The sequence below is a fragment of the Dipodomys ordii genome, unplaced genomic scaffold (assembly GCF_000151885.1).
Source record: "Dipodomys ordii isolate 6190 unplaced genomic scaffold, Dord_2.0 Scaffold24, whole genome shotgun sequence".
NCBI lineage: Eukaryota > Metazoa > Chordata > Mammalia > Rodentia > Heteromyidae > Dipodomys > Dipodomys ordii.
Window position 1 is genome coordinate 16,557,089 of NW_012267240.1, and position 24,684 is coordinate 16,581,772.

General features: G+C 43.3%; 1 protein-coding gene across 1 annotated transcript in view; it reads left to right on the top strand.

Moving 5' to 3' along the window:
- Frmd4a (FERM domain containing 4A) overlaps positions 1-24,684 on the top strand; it is a 288,454-nt gene that overhangs the window by 90,334 nt on the left and 173,436 nt on the right. Inside the window, exon 2 of the mRNA XM_013014606.1 lies at positions 21,352-21,417. Within this exon, the coding sequence (XP_012870060.1) occupies positions 21,352-21,417 (66 nt within the window). The remainder of the gene's footprint in view (positions 1-21,351; positions 21,418-24,684) is intronic.

Genomic DNA, 24,684 nt, shown 5'->3' on the forward strand with positions numbered 1-24,684 from the left:
TTCAGCTCAAGGCTAGCACTCTACCACTTGAGCCACAGCGCCACTTCCGGCTTTTTTTTCTTTTTGCTTATATGGTACTGAGGAATCGAACCCAGGGCCTCAGGCACGCAAGGCAAGCGCTCTACCACTGAGCCAACTTCCCAGCCCCGTGATTATGTTTTTATGTGTGAATTAGTGTACACTTATAGTATGAGAGTGGTTTCATTGTGGTATTTCTTTACACATATACTTTGAACAACCTCACTTCCTAAAGATAACTTTTTTTTATTAAAAATAAAGTTTCCTTGAATTAAAGGAGGATGGTTTTAGTAGGAATAAGCGTCAGAAACCTCTTCACAGCTTTTGCCCTGATCAAGTGTCATGTACCATGGCTCTTGCTATGTTATTTTCATCCTAGACTAATTTTATTACTAGCCTCTTTGTATTGTTATCACGTTTTCCTACCCCTCCATTAGCCTGGCAATGGAATGCCATTAGCATGATCTTGATATTAGGGAAACTGAGGCCTCCCTGAGAACTGACTCCCAGATGTACAGGGCAGTGCTTTAATTGTTACAGCAGAGTTACAGGGAGAGGTCATGAGAGAATCTACATGCCTTCTTGCTTGGGTTCTAGAAGTTAGGAGAAAGCTTTGATGGTAGTAGATATGCAAAAGTTGTCAAGGAAAGGTTCTGGGTCAGCTCTACAGTGGATGGAGGCTCTATGGTTGGCTTGGGGGGTGGGGAGGGAGAAGATGGGAGATGGTTGGGGAGGAAGTTCAGAAAATCTTCTATTGAAGGAATGAGATGCTGTATGAGCTGCTTTCAGTGTGGTGTGGAGGTGAGACTTAAAAGGTCATTATTGATTTTACCATGTAAATATGCCACTTGTGCTCACATTGTTTATGCTGGGGTGTGTTTGTGTATGATGCTTTTAATTCTATTTACATGTATCCTGCTAGCCAGGTGATGGTTTCTTAGAAGTATATACTTATCTTTAATGCCTGAAAACTTGACTAGTAGTTTATTCTCTAAAAGCTTTATTCTTAATTTTTTCATAAGTAAATACATCTTTAAAAAAATAATAAAAGATCTGGGCATCAGTGGCTCATGTGTGTAATCCTAGCTACTCAGGAGGTTAAGATCTGAAGATCATAATTCAAAGCTGACCTGACAGAAAAGTCCTTGAGATTGTTATCTCCAATTAACCACAAAAAGTGTGTGGTTCAAGGGGTAGAGGTCTAGCCTTGACCACAAAAGCTTAGGGACAGTGCTCACACCCTGCATTTAAGTTCTGGGACTAACATAAACAAATAAAACAACCTCTGGAGCAATTTTAGGTAAATGAATCCAAGCCACCCCCCTGCCAAAAAAAATAAGCCTGCTAACAGTTAACTAGCTTATGAAGTTACTTTAAACCATACTATACACAGTAATCAGAACATCTAAGTCTGACTTTGCCACTCACTAACTCTCTTGGGGATATTATCTGATGGATCAGTAAAAATTGTGGTAGAAATTCTCTCTGTACATTTCTTAGCTGTAGAATATTCCAGTGTCTCTATTAGAAGTGATTTCTAGGGTCTCACCACAGGACAACAAGGTAATGATCTCAGTGATAATTTGTTCTAAATCCTATAAATTCTCTCCCTGACCTAAAGGAGCAAGAGAGGAGCTCCCTTCCCTTGCCAGGTGACACAGGTAAATCAGACTAGCATTCCAGGTGTCCTCTCCAGGATCTTCCTTCCGGTATGGTTCCACCTTGCCCATATCAGGTTCTGTGTTGTCTGCTGCTCTCTTTCTCTGAAAAGGTCATGCAAGAACAAAAGAAGATGCTGGCTGTCTCTGTTCAAAGGACACTTTACGGTGTGGAGTAATCCATCCCACACTTTAGGTTCTACTGAAAATCAGAATCTTAGGGAATGTGGGGTGAGTGACTGCTCCAAGTCTAACCTGCTGGGGACAGGTGAGATTTGAGTAATTGTTTTTTAATCATGTAATGTCTTTCTAGCTGTAACTAGAGGAAGCCTTGTAGGTGGTAATGTTTTCCATTCTTCCCTCCCTCCTGCCCCTACCCCAGCCTTTCTGTTTTCCCTGGAAGATCGAGTCTCTAGAGCAGGTACAATAGCCTTTGGAGTGCTGTGCTTGACAGTCACTATTGTACACAAAGACACATGGAGCCACTGCTCTTCTCAGCCAGAAGTTTTCCGAATCAGCATTAATCTAGCCTATTAAAACTTTCACCACAGCAGTTTCCTTTGAGTCCCCTAAAGCCAACCCCTGCCACCCTCTCCTGGGTCCCTAGGCTAACTTGTCTTTCTCTTATGAGGAATCATACAGACACCCCTCCCCCAGCATTAAAGGCCCTGCCACTGGTGGCTTTGTTTTGTTGTTGTTGTTGTTGTTGCTTGGGGGGGGCAGGTCGGTTGTGGGGCCTGAACTCTGGGCCTGGGCGCTGTCCCTCAGCCCTTCAGCTTAAGGCTAGTGCCCTACTACTTGAGCCACAGCGCTATTTCCGGCTTTTTCTGCTTATGTGGTGCTGAGGAACTGAACCCAAGGCCTCATGCATGCAAAGCAAGCACTCTACCACTGAGCCACCTTCCCAGCTCCTGGCTTTGTTTTTTATAACTATGAATAGGATCCTGAGATCTCTCCTGATGCTTATTTTGGGTGCTCTTGATCCTGTGTGTTCTCAGTTCTTACTTGTATCAGTGGAAGTGGAATGTTTTCTTCCCAAGAGAAATGCTCTTTTCTTTGAAGATGAAAATGGCTTGCAAGGAGGAAGGTAATAGTTTTTGGAAAGTAATAGAAGAGCTAGATTCAGCAGCGTATTACCAAAAAATCAAGAAAAGATGAGCCGGCCACTTTGCTTAGAGCTGAACAGGTAACTGCCCTCCAGACTGACACTGATTCAGAGATGTTACTTGTCTTATCTCGCTTACTTAGAAGCATGATCTTCATCTGGTGGGGTGTGTTCTGGATTTTTCTTTTGAAAGTGGAGCTCCAGCTGGGTGATAGTGGCTCATGCCTGTAATCTCAGTTACTCAGGAAGTTGAGATCTAAAGCTGAAAGCCAGCCCAGGCAGGAGAGTCTCTAATGAAGCACCCAAAAAGCAGAAAGTGGAGCTGTGGCTCATGTGGTAGAGTGCTAGCCTTGAACACAAAAGCTTAGGGACATTGCCCAGGTTATGAGTTCAACTCCCAGAACTGGGAAACACACACACACACACACACACACACACACACACACACACACTCACTCACACAAAGTGGAGTTCTAGACATCAATAATGAAGCACAGGAGACATCTTGTGCATGGTTAAGCGCATTGGCACCTGCATATTCTTTGGCCTGAACTCTGGCCACATTCACATGCCCCTTCTTAGCTTAGCATTCATTGGCCAATCTCAGGCTACTGCAGACATTGTTTACTTTTTGTGCAGTGCTGCGAATGCAAGGCCTTTACATACTAGGGAAGTGCTCTACAGCAGAGCTACCTCCCCACCCCTACCATAAACATTCACCTAATTCTCACTACTCTGTTTAACTGACGGCTCATCCCTTTATAGATTCTTGTTGAGTAAGCAATTTCTGTGTGGATTCATCATTACACAAACCAACCAAATTGATCTCTTTTGGTTTCATTAGAAACCTGCAAACCCCAGAGATCTAACATAAAATGTCATTTGTCAGGGTCTAACCTGTTGTTAGATTATGCCATGGTAGGAGTTAGCTTTCTCCATGAGAAATACATTGTCAATCTTGGGCCAGGTGTAAATGCAAAACATTCAACCTTTGAACAGTATTTTTCACTTCAAATCAGTCGAGATCTATGGCCTGCAAACTTGAGGCTGGAAATCCAGCATTTTCACCAGAATTAGCCTGTTCTTCTGGTGTTGCTCCCATCTTTGCCAGGCTGTGGCCTTTCTTTGTCCTTGCTATATGAGGAATACATGGGGGATAATGGCGTGAAATGGGGAATTCGATTGATAATGCATGATAGCGAATGGAAAACAATCAGAGAGTTGCCAGGCTGTACCATTCATAACCATAAAATGCACAATTACTCTCTCACCACGTGCCTGTGAAGAAGTGTAGAAATGGGACGAACCCAGACTACAAACCCAAATAGTATAGAACCATCTGGAACTAGAGGACACACCTACACATAGCCTAGGGATAGTGCTGGCTTGCCCACTTCCTGCTTTCTTCAGCGAACCCAATACATACCCAATATTTATTTCTCTGTTGCTCAGAGAGAACGCAGAAAAGGGGAGGGTGGTGAGGACATGAAGCAGCCGCAGAGCTGAGCACAATGGAGTTCAGTGTTCTGCCTTCTCAATCCTCTTTTATTGGTCTGCTTGAGTGTTTTGCAACAGAAGAACTATAGAGTGGCCAGTAGCACAGATGTAGCCTGCAGGTCTTGGCAGGAGAGAAGAGACATGTGCAGAAGGCAAGAGAAGCAAGAGCCATAGGTCTGGTTGTGAGGGCACCAGGGCTCATCAGTGTTTAGTGCAGTCTGCAAAGCATGCACATGTGTAATTGGCAGATGGTCCATTGAATATTTTTGATAGAGAGCATTTTAGAAATGGAAGGCCTATGTAGACCACGTGAATGAAGAAAATGAAAAAGAGTTTACAGGTATCGATGGCCTCCTGCCAGGATCTCACTGTACTAGGGTGAAGGTATCCACACCATGAGGTGAATTTACACAGTATAAGCTCGTGTGGCAAGTACAGAGCACACTATGGCATGATCTGCCCTGAGTTTAATCATCAACCCAGTGGTACCACTTTCTAATTGTGAAGCCTAGAGTGAGTGACTGGATCTCTCTGACTTTATAAGGAAGTCACATGCAGAGGATCAAATAAGATAATACCCACGAAGCAGCTGACACTCAAAAATGTATGGAAGGCTTTCAGAATTTTTGTCATTTTACCTTATTTCTGCTTTTTCACTCCATTGTTGGCTGAAGGTCTTTGATGCTAACTTGGGTTGGGGTGGCTGTGGGGGGTTAGAACACACTGAACTAGGTGTGGAAGTAGAAATAAATGTTACACAGGCCTGTACAGTACTGAAATTTTATAGAGAGAGGTAGTGTGGGGGAATAAACATTAGTTCTGATATTTGATAAATGTCACGTTGTCTTCCAGAAAGGGCTCTGCACGTAAAGGCATGACCCTAGCAATCTTTATTATTGGAAGCAGGGAGAGTTTATGAAGAATGATAGGTGGCAGGATGGAACAGAACCTCCTGAGTGTGAAAGGGGGAGTAGGGGTGAATCACCAAGAGCTAATGAGAGAGCCTGGGGCTCAGTGAGTGCTGGAGTATACAGGTGAGGGAGAAAGAGAAGAAAGATGATTTTGCTTTTGCATGCACGGAGCATTTTACCTGATCTTGCCAGAATTCTATAGTCTTCTAAAATACAAAGTTTCAATCTTGAAAAAATAAGATTGAGAGTGAAAAAATAAGAATTACTAAAATTATTCTGTCAATTAATGACTTTGTCTCTTTGTGTGCCAGTTTTGTGATGGCTTGAACTCAGGGCTTGGATTTTTCTGCTCAAGGCTAGCACTCAGCCCTTGAGCCACACTTCCACTTCTAACTTTTTGCTGTCTGACTGGAGAGATAAGAGTCTTATGGATTTCAATGCCCAGGTTGGCTTTGAACCTTGATCCGCAGACCTCAACCGCCTGAGTAGCTAGGATTACAGGTGTGAGCCACCAGAGTCATGTAACATGAAAATCCAAAAATATAGCTACTGCATAATATTCTTTGATAACTTCCTTTTCCTTATCACTGGCTAGGAAGAGCTTGAGCTCGTGTTTACTATATTTTACCCAAGAAATTATGGCATCAAGTGAGTGAGATAGTAGGTTAGATGTGAGAAGACTGGATGCTGGTTAGTTGTTGTTGTTTTTCCTCATTGTTCCAACCACCCAACTCCAGTGAAACTAACTACTGGGGTGGTTTCATGGGAATACAAGAAATCAACATGCCAATTTGCATAATAGTTGACAAAATTATTTATGCACTTAACCTTCTAGGTGATAAGTAAAATAAATCAAAATGAGAGATGATCTGTGTCTTTGGTGACTGATTAAAACGGACACACACAGGCAGCAAAATGAAAAGCATTACAGCAAATACACAGACAGGGAATGTATTTATAGAACATTATATCCACAGCCAAGACTAAGATATATTTTAGATGAGCCTTTGGGAACAGTTTATGGTCATCTTTGGCCTGGACAGGGTGGAGTGGGTCTGTCATTTTATGGAGAAATTATACATTGGTATTTGTTTCTGCTTCCTTCCTTTCTTTATAGTGGAAAATATGGCTTTTGTAACCCTCAGCAATTTAATTTGTCTCCCTTCCTCTTCCTAAAGTTGTAACTTAGTCGATAAGGATTTTGTGCTATTTTGATACAACTCCCAAATTCAAAAGACATCTGAATATTCAAAGAATAATATCCAACACAGCCCTTTGTTCCTTTTGATTCTTTTCTTCTCAACAATAGAACTGACCACATTCTTAGAGAACAAACAGAACTCAAGTGAAAAATGCCATGAGCTATAAGGATTATGCTGTGGCTTTTGGTCTTTTATTGGGCGTAGCAAAATGTCAGTCCGCAAACATCATACTCACTTCAGGCTTTAAGATCCTGCAGCTTGCCTGGCTAGCAGAAATGTGAGGTTGCAGACAGACAGACATGCGCTTGTTCCTTCTTATCTGACCCTACTGCGGGAGTGATGGTCTCTACCACACTGGCTCTGAACTGGCTGATTCCTTGTGTGGCTACTTAGCCATGTTCCCTAAATTCTCTTCCCCATCGCCTTTGGGTGGAGTTCCAGAGTTCACTAAAGTTTGCTGTGTTTCCCTTTGTTATTATGGAACCCACCAGTGGTTTTCTGACTACTCTTCTTCCTCTTCCTCCTAAGGCTTAAAAATCCTTGTCCTGTGATGTCTGACTCACTCATCTGCTTCCTGCTTCCTCTCCCATACATTTCTAGAATTCAGCTCCTCTGTAGTGAGCCTTTAGTGAGCCTTTACGCTAATTTTCTCCACCTTTATCCTATATGTGCTTCCCAGACTCTTTTAGAGCAAGGCAGCCACCTCCAAGGTCCTGGTGCAGACCCTTCTGACATTCCTGAGTCATAATAAAATCATCACAAGCTATCCCTTTAACAGTTTCCTAGCAACCCCACCACCACCATATTACGTAACCCTCTCCCATTCCTCCATTTCTGCTTGGCCCCATGGCTGCATTCATTCCTTGTAGACCATGCTCCTTAGCATGGGATTTTAAAAAGGCTTACCACAATCTAGTAGTAGCTTCTTTTAATATCCTCTATACACACACACACACACGCACGCACGCACGCACGCACGCACGCACGGCCTTGCCACTAATCTTAAATGTCAGATTCTGTCATTGTTCCTTCTCACTGAGATCCACACCCCCCCCCTTATCCTACACAGCACTCCCTCCATTCCTGGCACCCCCCCTCCCCGCCTCCCCAGTCCCTTTTCTGTCTGAGTCACACCTACTCACCCTATAACTGGAGCCTCCAGTGTTGGCTCCTGATTCTGTGCTGATAGCCATCATTTCTTTTCTCCCAAAGCATCCCCCCTAGACTCAGTCCCAATGTGGTCTTCTAACCCATGATAAGCAGTCGATTCATGTTTCCCACCACAAATTTCTGCTGTTGTTTTGTTTGGGTTTGGTTTTTGTGTTGGTCCTGAGATTTGAACTCAGGGTCTAGGCACTGTCTCTGAGTTTTCCAGTCAAGGCTAGCACTCTACCACATAAGCCACAGCTCCCTTTCTGGCATTTTTTTTTTCTGGTTAATTAAAGATAAGAGTCTCATGGACTTTCCTGCCTGGGCTGATCCTTGGATCTCAGCCTCTTGAGTAGTTAGGATTACAGGTGTGAGCCACTGGCGCCCAGCCCATTTTAGTTTTTTAAGAGAAGAACCAAATCTTACTTATTGTTGATAAGTAAGCACCTGCCATTATGCCTGGAGTCTAGTAGGTGCTCAGAAGTGTAACTCAGTTATGAATGGTCAGTGTGGGGTTTCTCATTTCTTTACTTGTTTACTTGTATCCGCAATCATGTTTTCCTGACAGGACAGTTACCCCATCTCTCTGCCATGTAGCTCACCCTCTCTATGTGTGTGTGGGGGGAGGGGGAGAGAGAATTCATTTGACTCCTTGCAGCCCTCAATCCTCCAGTGAAAGGCTTAGCCTTGCAAATCTGCCCCAATAGCACGTCGTCTGTCTGAGCCCCACAGACATGTTCACGACTTTATGTTTCTACCTTCCAGGAATGTGGGTGAGAAGCGACAGAAATGCTTATCCTTGGCGAGTTTGAGTTACATAGGATGCTATAGGGTGAAAATAAAGCATAGGAAGGGAACTGTGAGGAGGAAATGGAGATGTGGCTCAGTGGTAGAGTTCTTGCCCAGCAATGTGAGCAGGGGCCAATGGGGGACCAGATGCTCCATTGAGGAAGTTGGGGGTGGAGGGAGAGGATGGTGATTGGAAGAATTGGCCATGCGATGACAAGATGCTGTAGAAGAGTCTGGGTCCTGGGTATTATACACACAGAACCAACAAGATTTTTCTGGATAGTTTGGATGTGGGATGTGAGACAAAGAGGAGCCTATGGTTTGGGAACTATAGCACAGAAATTGGGGGTAGAAGATGGAGGGGAACCCCGTGGGGGAGAAGCAAGATCAAGAAGCCCACATGAGCTGAGAATTTTTTGTGTTTCAAACCCAATGCTGAGCACCCAGATAAAAACTGTAGTCACTACCACCTCCTGTCTGTCTGCATTTAAAACTCTGGCTTTCCTGTATTCACAGCCACATTTCCAGGTAACATGTTAAGCCATCAACATTGTCCTTTTAAATCTAGAAGAGAAGATCAGTGCTGCTGATCTCTTAATCAGCACTGATCTGGGGGGGAAAAAGAAAACACACAAAAGAAACAACAACAACAAAAAAAAAACTAAGCCAGCCACTGGTGGCTCACGCTTATAATCCTAGCCACTCAGAAGGCTGAGATCTGAGGATCATGGTTCAAAGCCAGGCCAGGCAGGAAAGTTCGTGAGACTATCTCCAATTAACTACCAGAAAACCAGAAGTGGCACTGTGGCTCAAGTGGTAGAGTACTTGCTTTGAGCTGAAGAGCTGAGGGACAGCGCCCAGCCCCAGAGATCAAGCGCCACAACCGGCCAAAAAAAAAAAAAAAAAACCCAAACAAACACACCAAAAAAACAAAAACAAAAACCCAACAAACCTCTCATCCCTTGTTCCTCCTCACATGGAAACAGCCGAACAGTAGGCTCAGTTGCAGGCTTGTTTTTTTCTGTGTGTAGTCAACACAATAATTACCTCCTGCCGAAAGCTCAGAGAAATTGTTCTGTATCCAATTAGAATTTTTGATTTGACTAGTAGATACAACATAGCGTCTTTATTTCTGCAACTGCTGGCAAATGCTGTGTACCCTGGATACTTTTTTGAACTTGCATTTGCTCTGGTCCGTGCACTTGTACGTCCCGCCTTGTTTCCTGTCATTTCTCCCTGGAGGCTTGCAGAGTGAGAAATAGGGATAGCTCTGCTGCTAGACCCCTCTCCTGCCTCCTTCCTGCTTCTCTCTGTTTGCTTCCCCTCATTTCCAAGCCTGCTTCTTCACCCCGCTGCTAAAGGGCACTGGGTGACTAGGAACAGCTCTGGAATTTGTGCAGCCTCATCAAGGACCCCAGAAGCAGGTCTGGGAGGCTTCTGGAACAACCTGTCAGTGGAGAAACCTCCCACCAGGTGAATGTGGGGTGAGCACTGGCAGCAGTGTTCTAGCTTTCCGAAGAACTCTGATAATACTGTCTGTCCCCTCTAGATGTCAGGGAAGCTTGAAACACCCTCTAATACAAGCACTTCCCAGGCTCTCCCTGGGCATTTTATTGTGGAGGGGCAGGGGCTGGCTTATGAGCTCTCCAAGTCAGCACCCACCGATCACCTTGCAGGACTCGTGGTCTTCTAGCTCTGGAGCACTGGGGGAAGTTGGGGTGATGGTCACTGGGGGAAGATGATATGGGGAAGTTGGTGTGACGCCAAGCTGGGTGTGTAGCTTGGCCCCTGGACTCAGGTTCCTGAAGTTCTGTCAAAGCAGGTGACCTGGGGGCCTAGCAACTGCTATGGTGACTCTGGCCACTCTGCTTCAAAGGCTACAAGGCCTTTGAAGGATGCAAGGGTGGAATTTGAGAAGCTTGCAGATGGCTTGGAGTAGTACTTCCCGACCTGCACATCTCAGAAGAGGGGAACAAGGGAGGCTATGACCACTGGGTTTATAGATTGCATCTTGCATGACAGGATAGACATCTAGGCTTCTTATGTGCTTCTAGTTGGCTTCTTGCAGCCATCTGCCTGTACCAATAGTATTGTGTGGCCCTCAGTTGATCTGATAGCTAGCCAAATGGCCCCTGATAATGTCAGAGTTCCCCACTCATGATAAGGAGAGGGGCACCCACTTCCACATCCTTACCCGTGTGGTGAGGCAGGTGCGCCATCTGTCACAAACGGCAAAGCCATGTTGATTCTGCATGACCTGTGGGCACATGAGCCTAGGAACTATAAAACTGACAGGTGTACTGAGCCCTCTGAGGCTTTCTACAGAATGGGCTATTGAAAACCTGTCCCTAGGCTAGTAGGGTGCTTGCCTAGTAATGCAAGACCCTGACTTACAAGCTTAAGTACCACCAAGAACCAGAATGATCCTATGACTATCAATGAAGCTGAACAGTGAATATATTATGATTATCCCCTGAATAGTTATATAAGGAGATACAGTATATAAGTATAGATTTATTAATTTGTTTATTGTGGTCATATCATCTTGCTACAGTTCTATACACATTGTCATTTTAAGGCCAATGAAAAATTTACAACTAAGGAAACTTACTGAATGATGAGATCCACAGTTGAACTAGTGCTGCTTTGACTCCCACTAAAGACAAGGCAAGCAAAAAGTAGATCTAAATGTAACAAAATGACAGCTTGTGCTGAGTGTGATGGTACATGCCTGTAATCCTAGCACTTAGAAAGTTGAGGCCAGCCTGGGATGCATAGTGAGACCTTGTCTCAAAACAAAACAAAATCCAGATGTAGTGGTTCATGCCTTTAATCCTGGTTATTCAGGAGGCGTAAGTGGATAAAGGTCTGAGGCCAGTCTAGGTAAAAAGTTCTGGGCCTTTTCTGAAAAATAATAAAGCAAAAAGAGTTGGGTACATGGCTGTAGTAGGAGAGTACTTGCTTCAGAAGCACAAAGCTTTGAATGCAAAACTCAGTACTGCCAGAAATATTAAGACAGATTGAATTAGATGTTGGAGCATTGATATCTTGGGTTATCAAACACAGGACTACTCCACCAAAACAGAGGTTGGCACATGCATGTAACACATAGAGTGTTACATCTTATTTTCCTTTTTAACTTTTGCTGCTGGCATCGAACCCAGGGTTTCTTGCATGTTAAGCAGGCTCTCTTCCACAGAGCTACACGCTCTCCCAGCCCCAACATTACATTTTAAATAGAAAATATTTGACTGCACATTTAAACAAGAGAAATCCGTAATGTTAAAAAATAAAAGCAAACTAGGAAAAATTTGTTTGTAGCTGTGTATCTATAGTGCAATTTTCTTTTTCTTGTGCCAGTATTGGAACTTGAACTCAGGGCCTGGCTGCTGTCTTTGGCTGGCATTCTATTACTTGAGCCACAGTTCTACTTTTGGCATTTTTGCTGGTTAATTGGAGATCAGAGTCTCATGGACATTCCTACCCTGGCTGGCTTTGAACTGCCATCCCCAGATCTCAGTCTCCTGGATAGCTAGGATTCCAGTCCATGAGCCACTTGCAGTTTTTAAAGTTTCCTGAAGCAATACTGAACATTGTAAATATTTGTTTTATCGGATAACATGTGATACTGCAATAGGAAACATGGCAAATCAATGTATAAGCTGTTCAGATAAATGCATTTTCTTCCTCTTTTGTCCATCCCAGTTTACTAGAGTAGGAAGAGATCTTGGTATCTTTGATCCCACCTTCTATTACCCCCAGGCTGAGGTCCCCTGCCTCGTCCTGTTCACTAGTCATGATAATCAGGCAACCCATTCCATGTTGAACAATAATGCCTGTTTAACGTTCTTCCTTCTATTGAATTCCAATGTGTCTTTGCAACTTCCACTCATTGATTCTATTTTTGGCCCGCCAAGTCAAATGTTCATCTCCTTTCTAATTATACTCATCCATTTAGCAAGTTTTCCCATCCAGCTTTACCCAAGATGGTCCTGGTCCATGCTTGTTTTTGCCATGTCATCAATCAGAACCTGAATTTGTACTCACGTACATCTCTCTTGGCAAGAATAGATCACATGGTAACCCTATCTTCAATCTTGCTGTCCTTCCTTGGATTTCTCCAGTTTCTTTCATTTCCTACCCAAAATATGATACCCAGAATCGAGAAATGGTTTAACTGTAAATGGTTAACTGTTCTGAATGCTTTGCTTCTGGCATTGAACTGTGAGTAGGAAACAAACCATAAACAATCTGGTCCCACCGGGCACCGGTGGTTTGCGCCTGTAATCCTAGCTACTCAGGAGGCTGAGATCTGAGGATCTCCGTTCAAAGCCAGCCCAGGCAGGAAAGTCCATGGGATTCTCCAATAAACCACCAGAAAACTGGAAGTGGCACTGTGGCTCAAGTGGTAGAGTGTTCACCTTGAGCTGAAGAGTTTAGGGACAGTGCCCAGGCCCAGAGTTCAAGCGCCATGACTGACAGAAACAAAAACAAAAAAAACAATCTGGTCCCAATGTTTACACCTTGAAGCTACCATCCAAACCTCTTCATCATGTGGAAATCTGATGAACGTGCCTTCCATGTCCATTTTATACACAGACTGAGAAAGTCGGTATGTATTTTGGAATTACGTTACAGTTTTTCCAAATGCTTGTGTATCCTGCTCTAGGCACTGCGCCTTAACATTTGCAATCTGAATCCTCGTTACTGACTGTTTCTGCCCCACTTCTGATGAAGTTGATTGGACAATGGTGTTTAGGCCCCCTCACAGACACATAGGGGATTCACCACCCTCAGACATCAGATGTCTGTGCTTTTAAACAGGGCTCTGCTCCTCACCCACCACCTATGCCCATCCTCCAGTGCTTTTGCAGGGCAGATGCTGCCATGTTCACAACAGGCCATGTTCTTGCTCACTCTAGCCCTTCTTATTCACGCTGCTTTGCCAGATGTCAAGGTCTACCAATAGTCCTTCCTCAAAAGGGCATCCCCCACCCACCAGGTATGACTCTTTGTCCTATGCCCCCTCCCCAAAGCATCTTCCACCCAACACTGTTGTCACACTCAGTACTCTGCAAGTGCTGTTAACTTGGTATTTCTTCTACCCTTGGAATCATCTTAAATACAGAAACAAAAATTGCCTTCATCACTGTATATCCAGTGAGATGCCTGACTAGCAATAAACACTCAGAGCACTTGAATGGATACACACCCTGGGGAGCTTTTATACCTACAAATCCCTTACCTCTGTTTCTCTATTTCATTTAGAATACATTACTAGAGGAGAGAAATGACTGAGCCAAAGGATATGAGTCGTTTGACCATTTGCCTTCTATTTTTATTTCTTGTGTTCGTGGTCTTCTGAGTTGTAATTCTCGGCTAGTTAAAATAACCCTCTGGTAATTATTGCTCTCGTCATACCCCCAAGTTTGCATTATCTTTTCTTTGTGCAGGAGAATTATTTCAATATAATCCAATCCTACTTTTGCCCATTGCTCTCATGTCTAGAAAGTACTAAGAAATGATCAAATGCCTGTTTTGGTGGTGGTGGTGGTGGTAGTTATTTTCTGTGCGTTTTTTGTTTGGTTGGTTGGTTTCGTTTTTTGGTGTTAGTAGTGGTGCTTGAACTCAGGGTCCAGACTCTGTCCCTGTGCTTTTTTTGTGCCAAAGCTAGCATTCTACCACTGGAGCCACAACTCCACTTCTAGCTTTTGGGATTGTGCAAAACATGATCCCCAGATTTCAGCCTCCTATGTAGCTAGGATTACAGATGTGAGCCACCAGCGCCCAGCTCACATACTTGTTTTTTATATTTAATGTAACATCTGGGTCTTACCTTGGGGACAGTGGCGTTAGATTCTTCTCCTTGTTAGCTCTTTGTGTCCCTTCTTGGTTGAGCAGTTTGAAACAAAACAGGAACTATATTGTTCTATGGTTTGACCTTACTGGCTATGAGGGGTGGCTCCATCCTTTCCTTTGCTCTTCCTGCTTGGAACATGTCTTTAAAGGGTCTTTTCTTGTCCTTGGCTTTCTTATTTTAAATATCAACCTTAGTTTTGCAACTTTGGCCCCATCAATTTGGGCGGCACTGGAAATACTGCTCGCAGGTTCTGTGCCCTTGATGCTTTGTAAATGTCACATGGAAAAATGTTAGGACATCATACGCACTCTGTCCTTTTCTGTCTCACTCTCTACTTTCTGACTTAATTTTCTATGTATGTGTGCCAGTCCTGGGGCTTGAATTAGTGCCCGGATGCTGTCCCTGGGCTTTTGTGCTCAAGGCTAGCGTCTTACCACTTGAGCCACAGCTCCATTTCTGGCTTTTTTGGTAGTTTATGGAAAATAAGAGTCTCATGAACATTCTTACTTGGACTGGATTTAAACTGCCGTCCTCAGATCTCAGCTTCCTTAGTACTGGTGTTTTAACCAAGGGCTCACACTTGCTTTTATTATATTATTTATATTTATATTTTGTTTTTGAGACAGAATCTGGCTAAGTTTGCCCCAGCAGGCCTGGAACTTTAGCCTCTCCTGCCTCTGCCTCCCAGGTAGCTGAGATCACAGGCATTCACGGACTCATCACACGATGAGATTCTTATCCGCAGATTCCTGTTTCACAGCATTAAGAGAGAAAGAGAGGGTTTCATTGTCCCATCCAGATCCCAAATCTGAGCATCCCTTCCCCCCAACACCTCCCCCTCCCAGCCCTGTCCAGGTCTGCTTAATCTTTCCCCTCAAGCCTCGGTTCACACAGCCCATCACTCCCTCTGTGCTCCAAATTCTGCATTCCCTTTTCCTTACTAGGACTAGGCTCTGCTCCCTTCCCTGAGCTCTCTCTAAGTAACCTTAGTGAAGTTCTCCATTGAGTAGGATTACATCTCTGTGTCTTCAGAGACTCCCACTGCTGCGAAGGCAAAACCAAAAAGACTGGGCTTCTAGGCCTGCAGAGAAGCAAAGGTCTGCAGCTGGGTTGTATTAACGTGCTTATGTCTTCATAAATGTTTGTTCTTTGAGCAGGATGGTAGGTTAGTGTTCGAGAAGAAGTCCGAAGCTTGAACCAGTGGCTCAAGCCTCTGATCTTAGTTAGCTATTCAGGGCTGATACCTGGAGGATTATGGTTTAAAGCCAACCAGGACAGAACAGTCTTTGAGACTCCATCTCCAATTAACCAAATAAAAGGCAGGTTGGAGGTGTGGCTAAATGACAGAGCATCAGCTGTGAGCAGGCAAGCTGAGCCAGAGTGAGAAGTCCTGGTATCAACACAGAAAAATAAAGAGTTCTGTTTGTAGAAGAAATTTCAGCCGTGGCAGAATCCAGGTAGGAAACCCAAGTTTCTCTTCTAGAGGTGTCTGGCTAGTTGGGGAGGTGGGCAGAAAATACCACAGTCTTCCAGGAATCGGATGCCTTCGACCCTGGGTGGCTTTACTGCTTTGGACTTGGAGCTGGTGTCTGGGCACATAGTACCTCTCCAGCCTCATGCATTTGGACCCTGCAGTATTTGTTTCCTATTTGGTCAGAGCTAAACACAGAGCAATTGTCCGTCCTGGCCCCTAGCCACTAACCAGATACCTTGCCCTTGCCCTCCCCTCCAGGCCCAGGAGTTTGTCCTCTGTTCCTGATCTTTTTCTTCCTCATATTCGACAGTCTCCCTGTAAGTCAGGGGTCCTCTTCTATGCTGGGGCTGCCTGGTGGGTCTCATCTCTTACCTGCCTAGGTCCCTTGCATGATTTTTTTAATGCTAGTTCAGACACTGGCGTGGTTTTCTACATGCTTGCTGCCCAGATGTATCACGTGGACAGTATTAAACTGGTTGTCTCATAGGATTTGGGGCTTGAATGCACACAGATCTCTGAGTCCTTTGGTGACATCAGGGGGCTAATGCTGTTCCTCCTCAGACACAGCAGCCTGTGTCCCCATGCCCCGAGTGCAGCCCCTGACACCATGGCTTGTCTTTCTGCATTAGCAAAGAAAAGCTAGTTTCCTTTGGCTGTGGCAAATGGAGGCCCACGCAGCTACATCCTCACCTGTGTCTTAGGAGCTGCAGCTGTATTGAGCAGCCAGAACCCCCAGGGGTTCACCTCTTTTGTTCTTCTAAATCCAAGAGTCACAAAAAACAGAGAGAGCACAATTTGGAGGAAGTGGTGGAGCAAAGTGAGGCTAAGATCAGCCTTGTTGTTGTTGTTGTCATCTTTAAGTAATTTTATAGATGAGTTTCATTTCATCATGTCAATTTATGAGTACAGTGCATCTTGATCAATGTCACCTCTTCCTAAATAAGACCTCTGTTGCCAATAGAACTTGAATCTCCTTGTCTTTATCACCTGATTTTAATACATAGTACTTTCAGAAAATGAGCCTATAAGCCCAGTACAGTGGTTCGGGCCTGTGATCCTAGGTACTCAGAGCCAGTCCAGGCAGAAAAGTCAGAGAGATTCTAACTCCAAAAATAACCAGCAAAGAGCTAGGCGGGAGGTGCAGCTCAAGTGGTAAGAGCACCAGCAAGGCTCTGAGTTTAAACCTCCATCCTGCCAAACATATATTTCTAGTAAATTTTAACTTGTCATTCGGGTCTTTGTCTCTGAACTTTCACCAACAGCTTGTGTTTCTTGGTGGCTGTAGACATGTTGCTTCTATTCAGTTCCTGGATGTGAGTGAAGTACGGTTTGATTTTATTGAAGTTTGTCGTTCTAAAACTTTGGGTTCCTACATTGCTGCTTCGGCTTTTATCTTTCTGAGGAGGTAACTGGAGTGTGGAAAGCAAGTGATACTTTTTAAGTGACACCTCTCCCAATCTCCCTCCCCCCCCCAAAAAAGGAGTTCCAATAATGTCTAGTGCAGGGAAATTGTAGTCATGGCCTTGGAATTTTCTTCTAAGCCAGGAAATGGCTGGGGTCAAAGGTTGCATTGTGCAGTAATGCCTCTGGCATTCTTAGGATGGCCTCTGGGTTAAAGACCCTTCCCTGGGAAGACTGGCGGTGAAACAAGTTTCTGTGTGTGTGCCTTAGCTCACATAGCTTTTTTCACCTCTGAATTTTCTGATTGATGGTCAAGTTTTTACAGATAACATTTCAGCTTGCTTAGAGATAATTGGGAATGTTTCTAAATAAACTATGCCTTGAACTTGGTCGTTCTTTGTTTTAGGTAATTCTTATGAGTCACTAGGATATATATTTTTTAATTTTACTGTCTCAATCATGCATTGTCTCCAAAAGGAATGTGAATCCCAATTTGGTAACTTAACTTTGTACCAAGAAATAAGTAAGCATGTAGTAACTAGGGGTATGTGTGTGTGTGTATGGGTGGATAGATACATGGGTCTTCACCCATGAAAATTAACCCAGGGAACTGGGGGAAAGAGTAACATATTGATAGCCTAGTTTTTAGGTTTCATTCTAAAGCAAAAGTGTATTTTTCTAAATTCAGGATGTTTCAAATGGTGGTATGGCCATTATACAACTTTATAACATTTCTATACGAATGTTAGAAACAGCAGAGCTGGGATGATTCCCTTGGAATACTTCTGTACACACATATACACATAAGTTATTAAGTGAGGGGCAAGAAAAGTAGAAGAGAAGACACCCATGGAATGTCAGGAGCAGACAGGAAAAAGGTACATAATACTGAGAAAAGGGGAATAATAAGAAACACAGGAAAGTGGGAAGATTTGAGTCTGTATTGGAAGAGAAAGATTTCCCCAACTCAGAATATTTACACTGTCTTGAAGAAAAGTGACATTCAAAAGGATTCTGTGCCAGGCACGGTGGCTCATGCCTTTAATCGTAGATATTCAAGAAGCTAAGATCTCAGGATTGTGGTTCAAACCAGCCCCATCAGAAAAGGCCATGAGACTCTCGTCTCCAATTAATCGGCAAAAATCCCGAAGTGCAACTGTGACTCAAGTGTTATAGCGCTAGCCTTGAGCAAAAAAGCTTAGGGACAACACCCAGGCCCTGAGTTCAAGCCCCAGAACTGGCACATCCTTAGAATCAGGAGCCTTTAGGAAGCTGGTGATTGATACAGAATTGTGTTGTACAAAACAATTCAGGGTTAGAATAGCAGCCAGCTGACATCTCTGTACATACAGCGTTGTTTTCCAAAGGATTTCCTTTGAGGGTGATGCCGGGGATCCAATTATGCTTGCGCAGCTGAAAAAAAAAAAGAGAGAGCAAAGAAAAGAAACACAGTGCTATTTTACAATTGTTAGTATTCAAGAGAAAATTTCAGCTGTGCCTGGCAAGCCATACAAAGCTGCAGATGTCTGCTCTTGGGCTGTGCCCGCCCACACGGTGCGCCTTTTCTGAAATGATGAGGGAAACCTGGTACTCCAGTCTGACTTAGGACTCAAACAATAAACAGGTGCTCTTTTAAGAAACAACCCACACCCCTGTTGTCAAAGGGAAGGTGGACCTCCAAAACTACAATGAATCAAACACTAGTCTCTATTCAGACATTCCTGGGGTGTCTTTTGTAGGCTTCCTTTATTTTCCTCCAAGGGAGACATGGATGAGGAAGGGGCAGGCTTACCTTTTCCCCAGGAATAAATACCAGCTTCTCAATACACTTCCCTTAGCTACAGGGCAGACAAAGTGGTATTATTGAATTTTAATAAGCATTTTTACTTTTCATGAAAATAAGACCGACAGGGTCAACTTTTACATCTGAACTTTATGTGCTGTGAAATATTTTGAGAGTATGATGTTCTATGGCTTCATTACTATAAATAGATCTCTTAGATACCAACTTGATTTCATAAAATCTATTAGAATGCGAATCAGTAACTAAAAGGCTGATACAAACCCTTAAATTTCCACCATGTGAGGAAGCTCAAAGCGTTGTGTTTAAAAGATACAAAGACATTGTATGTCTTTCATAAATCTTTTTCTTATCTTCACCCTTCAAGGAATTTTCTTAAGCCTGTGATAAACATTTTTTAAGACCCTGTAACAATCAGGGAGTGTATACCACTTTTTGAACTAATTTCCACTCTGTTAAACTTTTTAGTGAGAATCATTTCTGTAGCTCTGAACTTCTTTTCTCTCGAGTACTTATTTAGTTCCTATTAACAGCCCTATTGAAATTTGAAATTAACGTTTTTGGTGGAGGTTTTTGTTTTGGGAAAGTATTGGGGTTTGAACCCAGGGCCTCACATTTGCTAGGCAGATGTTCTACCACTTGAGCTGTACTTGAGCCATCCGGGAGTTTGAACTCAGGGCCTTTTTTGCTCAAGGCTAGCCACAGCTTTATTTTCAGCTTTTTGGTGGTTCATTGGAGATGAGTCCATGGATCTACCTATGTGCATCTCTCTTTTATTTACAGTTGCTTAACATGCTAATCTCTAGGGGAAATACTAGTCCTCACTAGGGGTGATAGCATGGTGGGAAATACTGAACAGCCCAGTATCCATCTTCCACTAGGTGAACATTAAAAGGGCTTCAGATCCACACAGCGCTGTTGAGGTCAACTCCTGAGAGCCGGTCACTACATTTTTTTAGGGATTTCTGGAACTAGATCTAAAACTTAGCCATTCCTAAAATTAAATTATATAAGCATTGGGGCTGGGAAGGTGGCTCAGTGGTAGAGCGCTTGCCTTGCATGCATGAGGCCCTAGGTTTGATACCTCAGCACCACATAAGCAAAAAGAAAAAAGCCAGAAGAGGTGCTGTGGCTCAAGTGGTAGAGCGCTAGCCTTGAGCTGAAGAGCTGAGGGACAGCGCCCAGGCCCAGAGTTCAGGCCCCACAACCGGACCCCCCCCCCAAAAAATTATATAAGCATAATATACAATATTTTAAAAACAAAAGTAATACTCAAAGCCTATTACTTCCTCGTGATTTCATGGCAGTAGAGCAATTTGTACTCTTGGCGTTGTTGCTATATTCCTGGGGTTTCAAATACGGTCAGCATTGGAACAGTCATCTGTCTGTCAGCAGACATCATGTAGGTGTTTGGCTTTCAGCAGGACAATAATTCATATACCTGCAGCTAGCTATCTCTGAAGAGACTTGCTGTGCTGAGGATTTCCTTTGAGGACAATGTTAGCAAATGCTACACATCAAACAAATTCAGTTATTAAATATTAGCACCCCACCAGACCCAGCCCATTTCTTTTTGCCTATGCGATTGGGGTCTAGAAATCACCAAAGTCTTGTAGCCAGCCAGTAATTATCAGGGCTAAGTCTAGTTCCTCCAGTGCCAGCTTTTTTTTTTTTTTTTTGTCAGTCATGGGGCTTGAACTCTGGGCCTGGACACTGTCCCTCAGCTCTTCAGCTCAAGGCTGCTGCTCTACCACTTGAGCCACAGTGCCACTTCTGGTTTTCTGGTGATTTATTGGAGATAAATGTCTCAAGGACTTTCTTGCCCGGACTGGCTCTGAACTGTGATCCTCAGATCTCAGCCTCCTGAGTAGCTAGGATTTCACGCATGAGCCACCAGTGCCCAGCTCCAACTTCTTATTTCACTCTTCAGAGACAGAAATCTCAAAAGGCACAAGGGACAGGGTTCCAGGTAGGCTGTGGGCACCTCTATCCTGCTTATGCTGACAGTCCTGCATAGACTCAGGTCATTCTTGACATGCTGGGCTAACACCAAGATGCAAGATGGGTGGGCCTCTGCTTTGGTACTGATCAACAAGGGAAACCGTGAATCTGGGGCCAAAGATGGGATCTTGAGCTCTCTCACTTGTGGTAATGCAGTTACTGAATGGAATAATGAATACACGAAGAACACTTACCATAACTTAGTAAAACATTGCAAACGCATATATTATTTTATTTCTCCTCCATGGAAATGTAAGCTCCATGGAGTATTATGTGCTGCTCCATATCTGGCTCTCAGAATAGCCCCAGCTGGATAGAAATTGCCCCATAAATATTTCTGAATGAATGAGGTGCTGCTACTACCACTTCTTGTTACTGATGACCCAACTCTCCCAGACTATCTCCAGTGGGGTCCAGCTCAGGAGCCCTCACATCCTTTGTCCCACTTCTCCACTTTAATGGCCACCATGTCTCTTGTCTCTTAGATGACGGAGGGCCGTCGATGTCAAGTACACCTTCTGGATGACAGGAAGCTGGAACTCCTGGTACAGGTAAGTCCCTTGGGGGCCCACTTTGTAAGTTTCTCCTGAGATTCATGTGATTCTGAGGTTGATTTGTTGGAGAAGAAGAGGAGGTCAAGTGTTCTTCAATATCTAGCTATGAAATCTGCAGAGACTGGGCTGGGGCACACCAGGGTATTGTGTGTGTGAGTTATTTTTTACTCATTCTCTGTCTCTGGACATTGCAGCTTGGGAATTTGCAAGGCCAGATGTATATCTAAGCTATTGTTAGGGTTCTTTAGGAAAGGAAATTCCATAAGTGCCTTGAGTTATTCTTCCTGCTTGGAAAGAGTGAACTGCCATATAATCTAATTCATAACTCTTGCTGGAAGTAAAAGTGACTGGTCACTCTTTGCTCAGAGGGAATAGCACACAGTCTACTTTTTTTTCAAATTAAAGAGACAAGGTATGTGCTCTTGGAAGTGTAAGTGCCTGTACTCTGACGCCATCATCACTGTTGAACATCTGGAAAAACTGAGACATGGGAAATCAACCAGTTTCTCCCCAAGCTGAGAATATGTAAGGGTCATAGAAGTCAGAATCACAGCCTCTGGACTTGCTCACCTTGTCCTTGAACAGCTGGCATTCTGAACCTTGTTTAAACAGCCTTAAAAGCTGTTATTTAGCTCCTGCTTTTACCATTGCGTTACTTCTCCTTTTGGTGGATATCTTTGCAGCATTTTTTTTCATATTTGCATTTCTTGCAATCATAATGCATGTGTAATTTTGTATGTTTTACTTTACCACTTAGTATTGTTTTTCACTAGCACTTTCCAAGTGACTATAAATTATCATCTTTGTTAAGAGCTGCATACATTTCCAGAAACCAATAACACTATTATTACCTAATCATTCACCTGTGTGGATTTGTTGAAGTATTTTGCAAAATAGTTTTTTCCAAATTTTCTTTAGACATATACAAAATGGAAAGACTAGTAGGCTTCAGCCAACCTTAGAAAAATGGAACTTGAAACTATTGGACAAAAGCCAGCTTAAATAGATGAATTGTCTTTCTCTTCTACAATATTCTGTTGTCCAGAACACCAAAGCAGTATTCTTTTTAAGGGCAGCCCCTATTAGGAATAAATGTTGTCATTAACTTATCCCTCTGTGTAGACTTTTGCATTAAAGATCAAGTCCTTATTAGGTTAGATCGTATAGCCTGCAGTCTTGTTAAAAGTCAGACTTGGTGTTTGGATTTGGGTGAGGGAAGCAATAAAGGTAAACTGTTAAGGAAGATCTCTTCAGTCCACAGAGTCTTTCTTTCACCAAACCAACATTAGATGCCTGACATTTTAAGACTCAGTGGGTGAGTTCATAGGTGATTAGTCTGCCTGGCATGTTTTGTAAGGTTTTCTTAAAGCTTGAGGCTTAGGACAAAGCTACCTTCGGGGATAAGAAATGAGACTTCAAATGACAATTTCATGGCTGTGGATTGGCCAGCTGGCCTTAGGAAAATATGAACGGGGATAGCTGATAGGGACTTAAGTCCCAGAAACACACAGAATTACTGATGCGCATAGTAGGGGGAGCAGTTTTCTTCAGTCCTATAAAATCATGAAAGTATTGGTCAAGCAAGAGCGACTCATGTTCTTGCCATGCTTTGTCTGACTGTCCTTCCCATGCCCCTGTCCCCTGTGTCTGGCTAATTTCACTGAGTTCTTCAGTTCCCTCCCCCACACCAGTGTTCTCTGATGCCTGGCCAGGCAGCCCTTTGTCCTGTGGTAATCTCCTACATGGCCATATACACCTCATTGTCATTGCTTCTGTACTTGTTACTGTTTTCCAAAGCCCTCCCCCACAAAATTTGAGGAATAAGTCTGTACCTGGGCCATTGTGATACTAGTGCTCAGTCCAGTTTCTGGAAGATGTCATTAAGATACATACTTGTTGAATGAAAAAAAGGAAAGTATGAGCCTCAGATACCTTGCTTGGTATTATTATTACATCTTTTCAGTATTTCTCACCATGGAACCAACTGTTTGGCCAGGAATTTGATTTGGCACACACGAATTTCTTTATACATATAGATATAAAAGGGAAAACTATTTTAGAACAGGCTTCAGCAAAACTTGGAGACAGCCGTTGGACAAAAGCCAATTTAAATATATGAATTGTCTTTCTCTTTTACAAAGTTCTGTTGTCCTGAATTCTAAATTAGATTTCTTTCTAAGGGTAGCCCCTATTCTCCAGCTCATTTGGCTCTATCTCTAGATTCCAATTGACTCCAAACATTTTGACCTCATGTCCTCATTTTTTTTTTGTATTAGCACTGGGGCTTGAACTCAGTTTTGTTTTTGTTTTTGCTCAATGCTGGAACTCTTCCACATGAGCCACAGCTTCACTTCTGCCTTTTTTTTTTATTGATAAGAATCTCAGGGACTTTCTTGCCCAGACTGACTTCGAACCACAGTCCTCCTATCTCAGTAGCTAGGATTATAGGCCTAGCCACTAGCATCCAGTTTCTGTGCCCTTATTTTAAATGTTCATAAAATGATTACCTTCAGATTCATTTCTACCTTAACTCTACTTTAGTCATCTGTATCAACTATTGAACTTGAGGTTGAGGACCAGTTCAGGATATTTGTTATCAGCTTTGGACTAAGCAGTACCTGTTGAAAAGATGGGGAGGGAGAGGAATGACATTTTCCATTATATTGACCTGACAAGGTTTGTCAGGTGGGATGCAGGTTTGGAAAAAGAGTTTGCCCCCACAGAAAAGTCGGGAACGGAGGAGTCTGGAGCTAGACAAACACATTGATAATTTAATGCAGTGATGGAACGCTGCCTTAACATTTCCTTTCTCTGGGTTATGGAGAAAATGGCCTTAATTCTCACATTGAATGTTTAGCCTGTCAAGCCCTTGGAGATTACTGAGTGAAACCTGTTCTTCCAAAACCTGGATCATCCCCGTAAATGGTACACTATTTGTAGTGGGGGAGGGTGGAAGGCAACGGAGTGTAGGCTAGGAATTAATCTAAATACACAGGCCATTTCCTGATATGTCATTTGTTTGTTTGTTTGATTTTCATTTGTACCAAGGTTTGTGCTCAAGTCCTTGAGCTTATTTGAGCTGATGCTCTACCGCCAGTTGAGCTTTAATTGCTGGTTATTGTGGTGATGAGTCTTATGGACTTTCTTCCCAGGCTGTCTTCCAACTGAGATCCCTGCAGATCTCAAGCCTCCTGAGGTAGATGAATAGTGTTAGCACAAGTCACCAGTGCCCTGTGCTCATATCTTCACCAGGTTGCTCCGTAA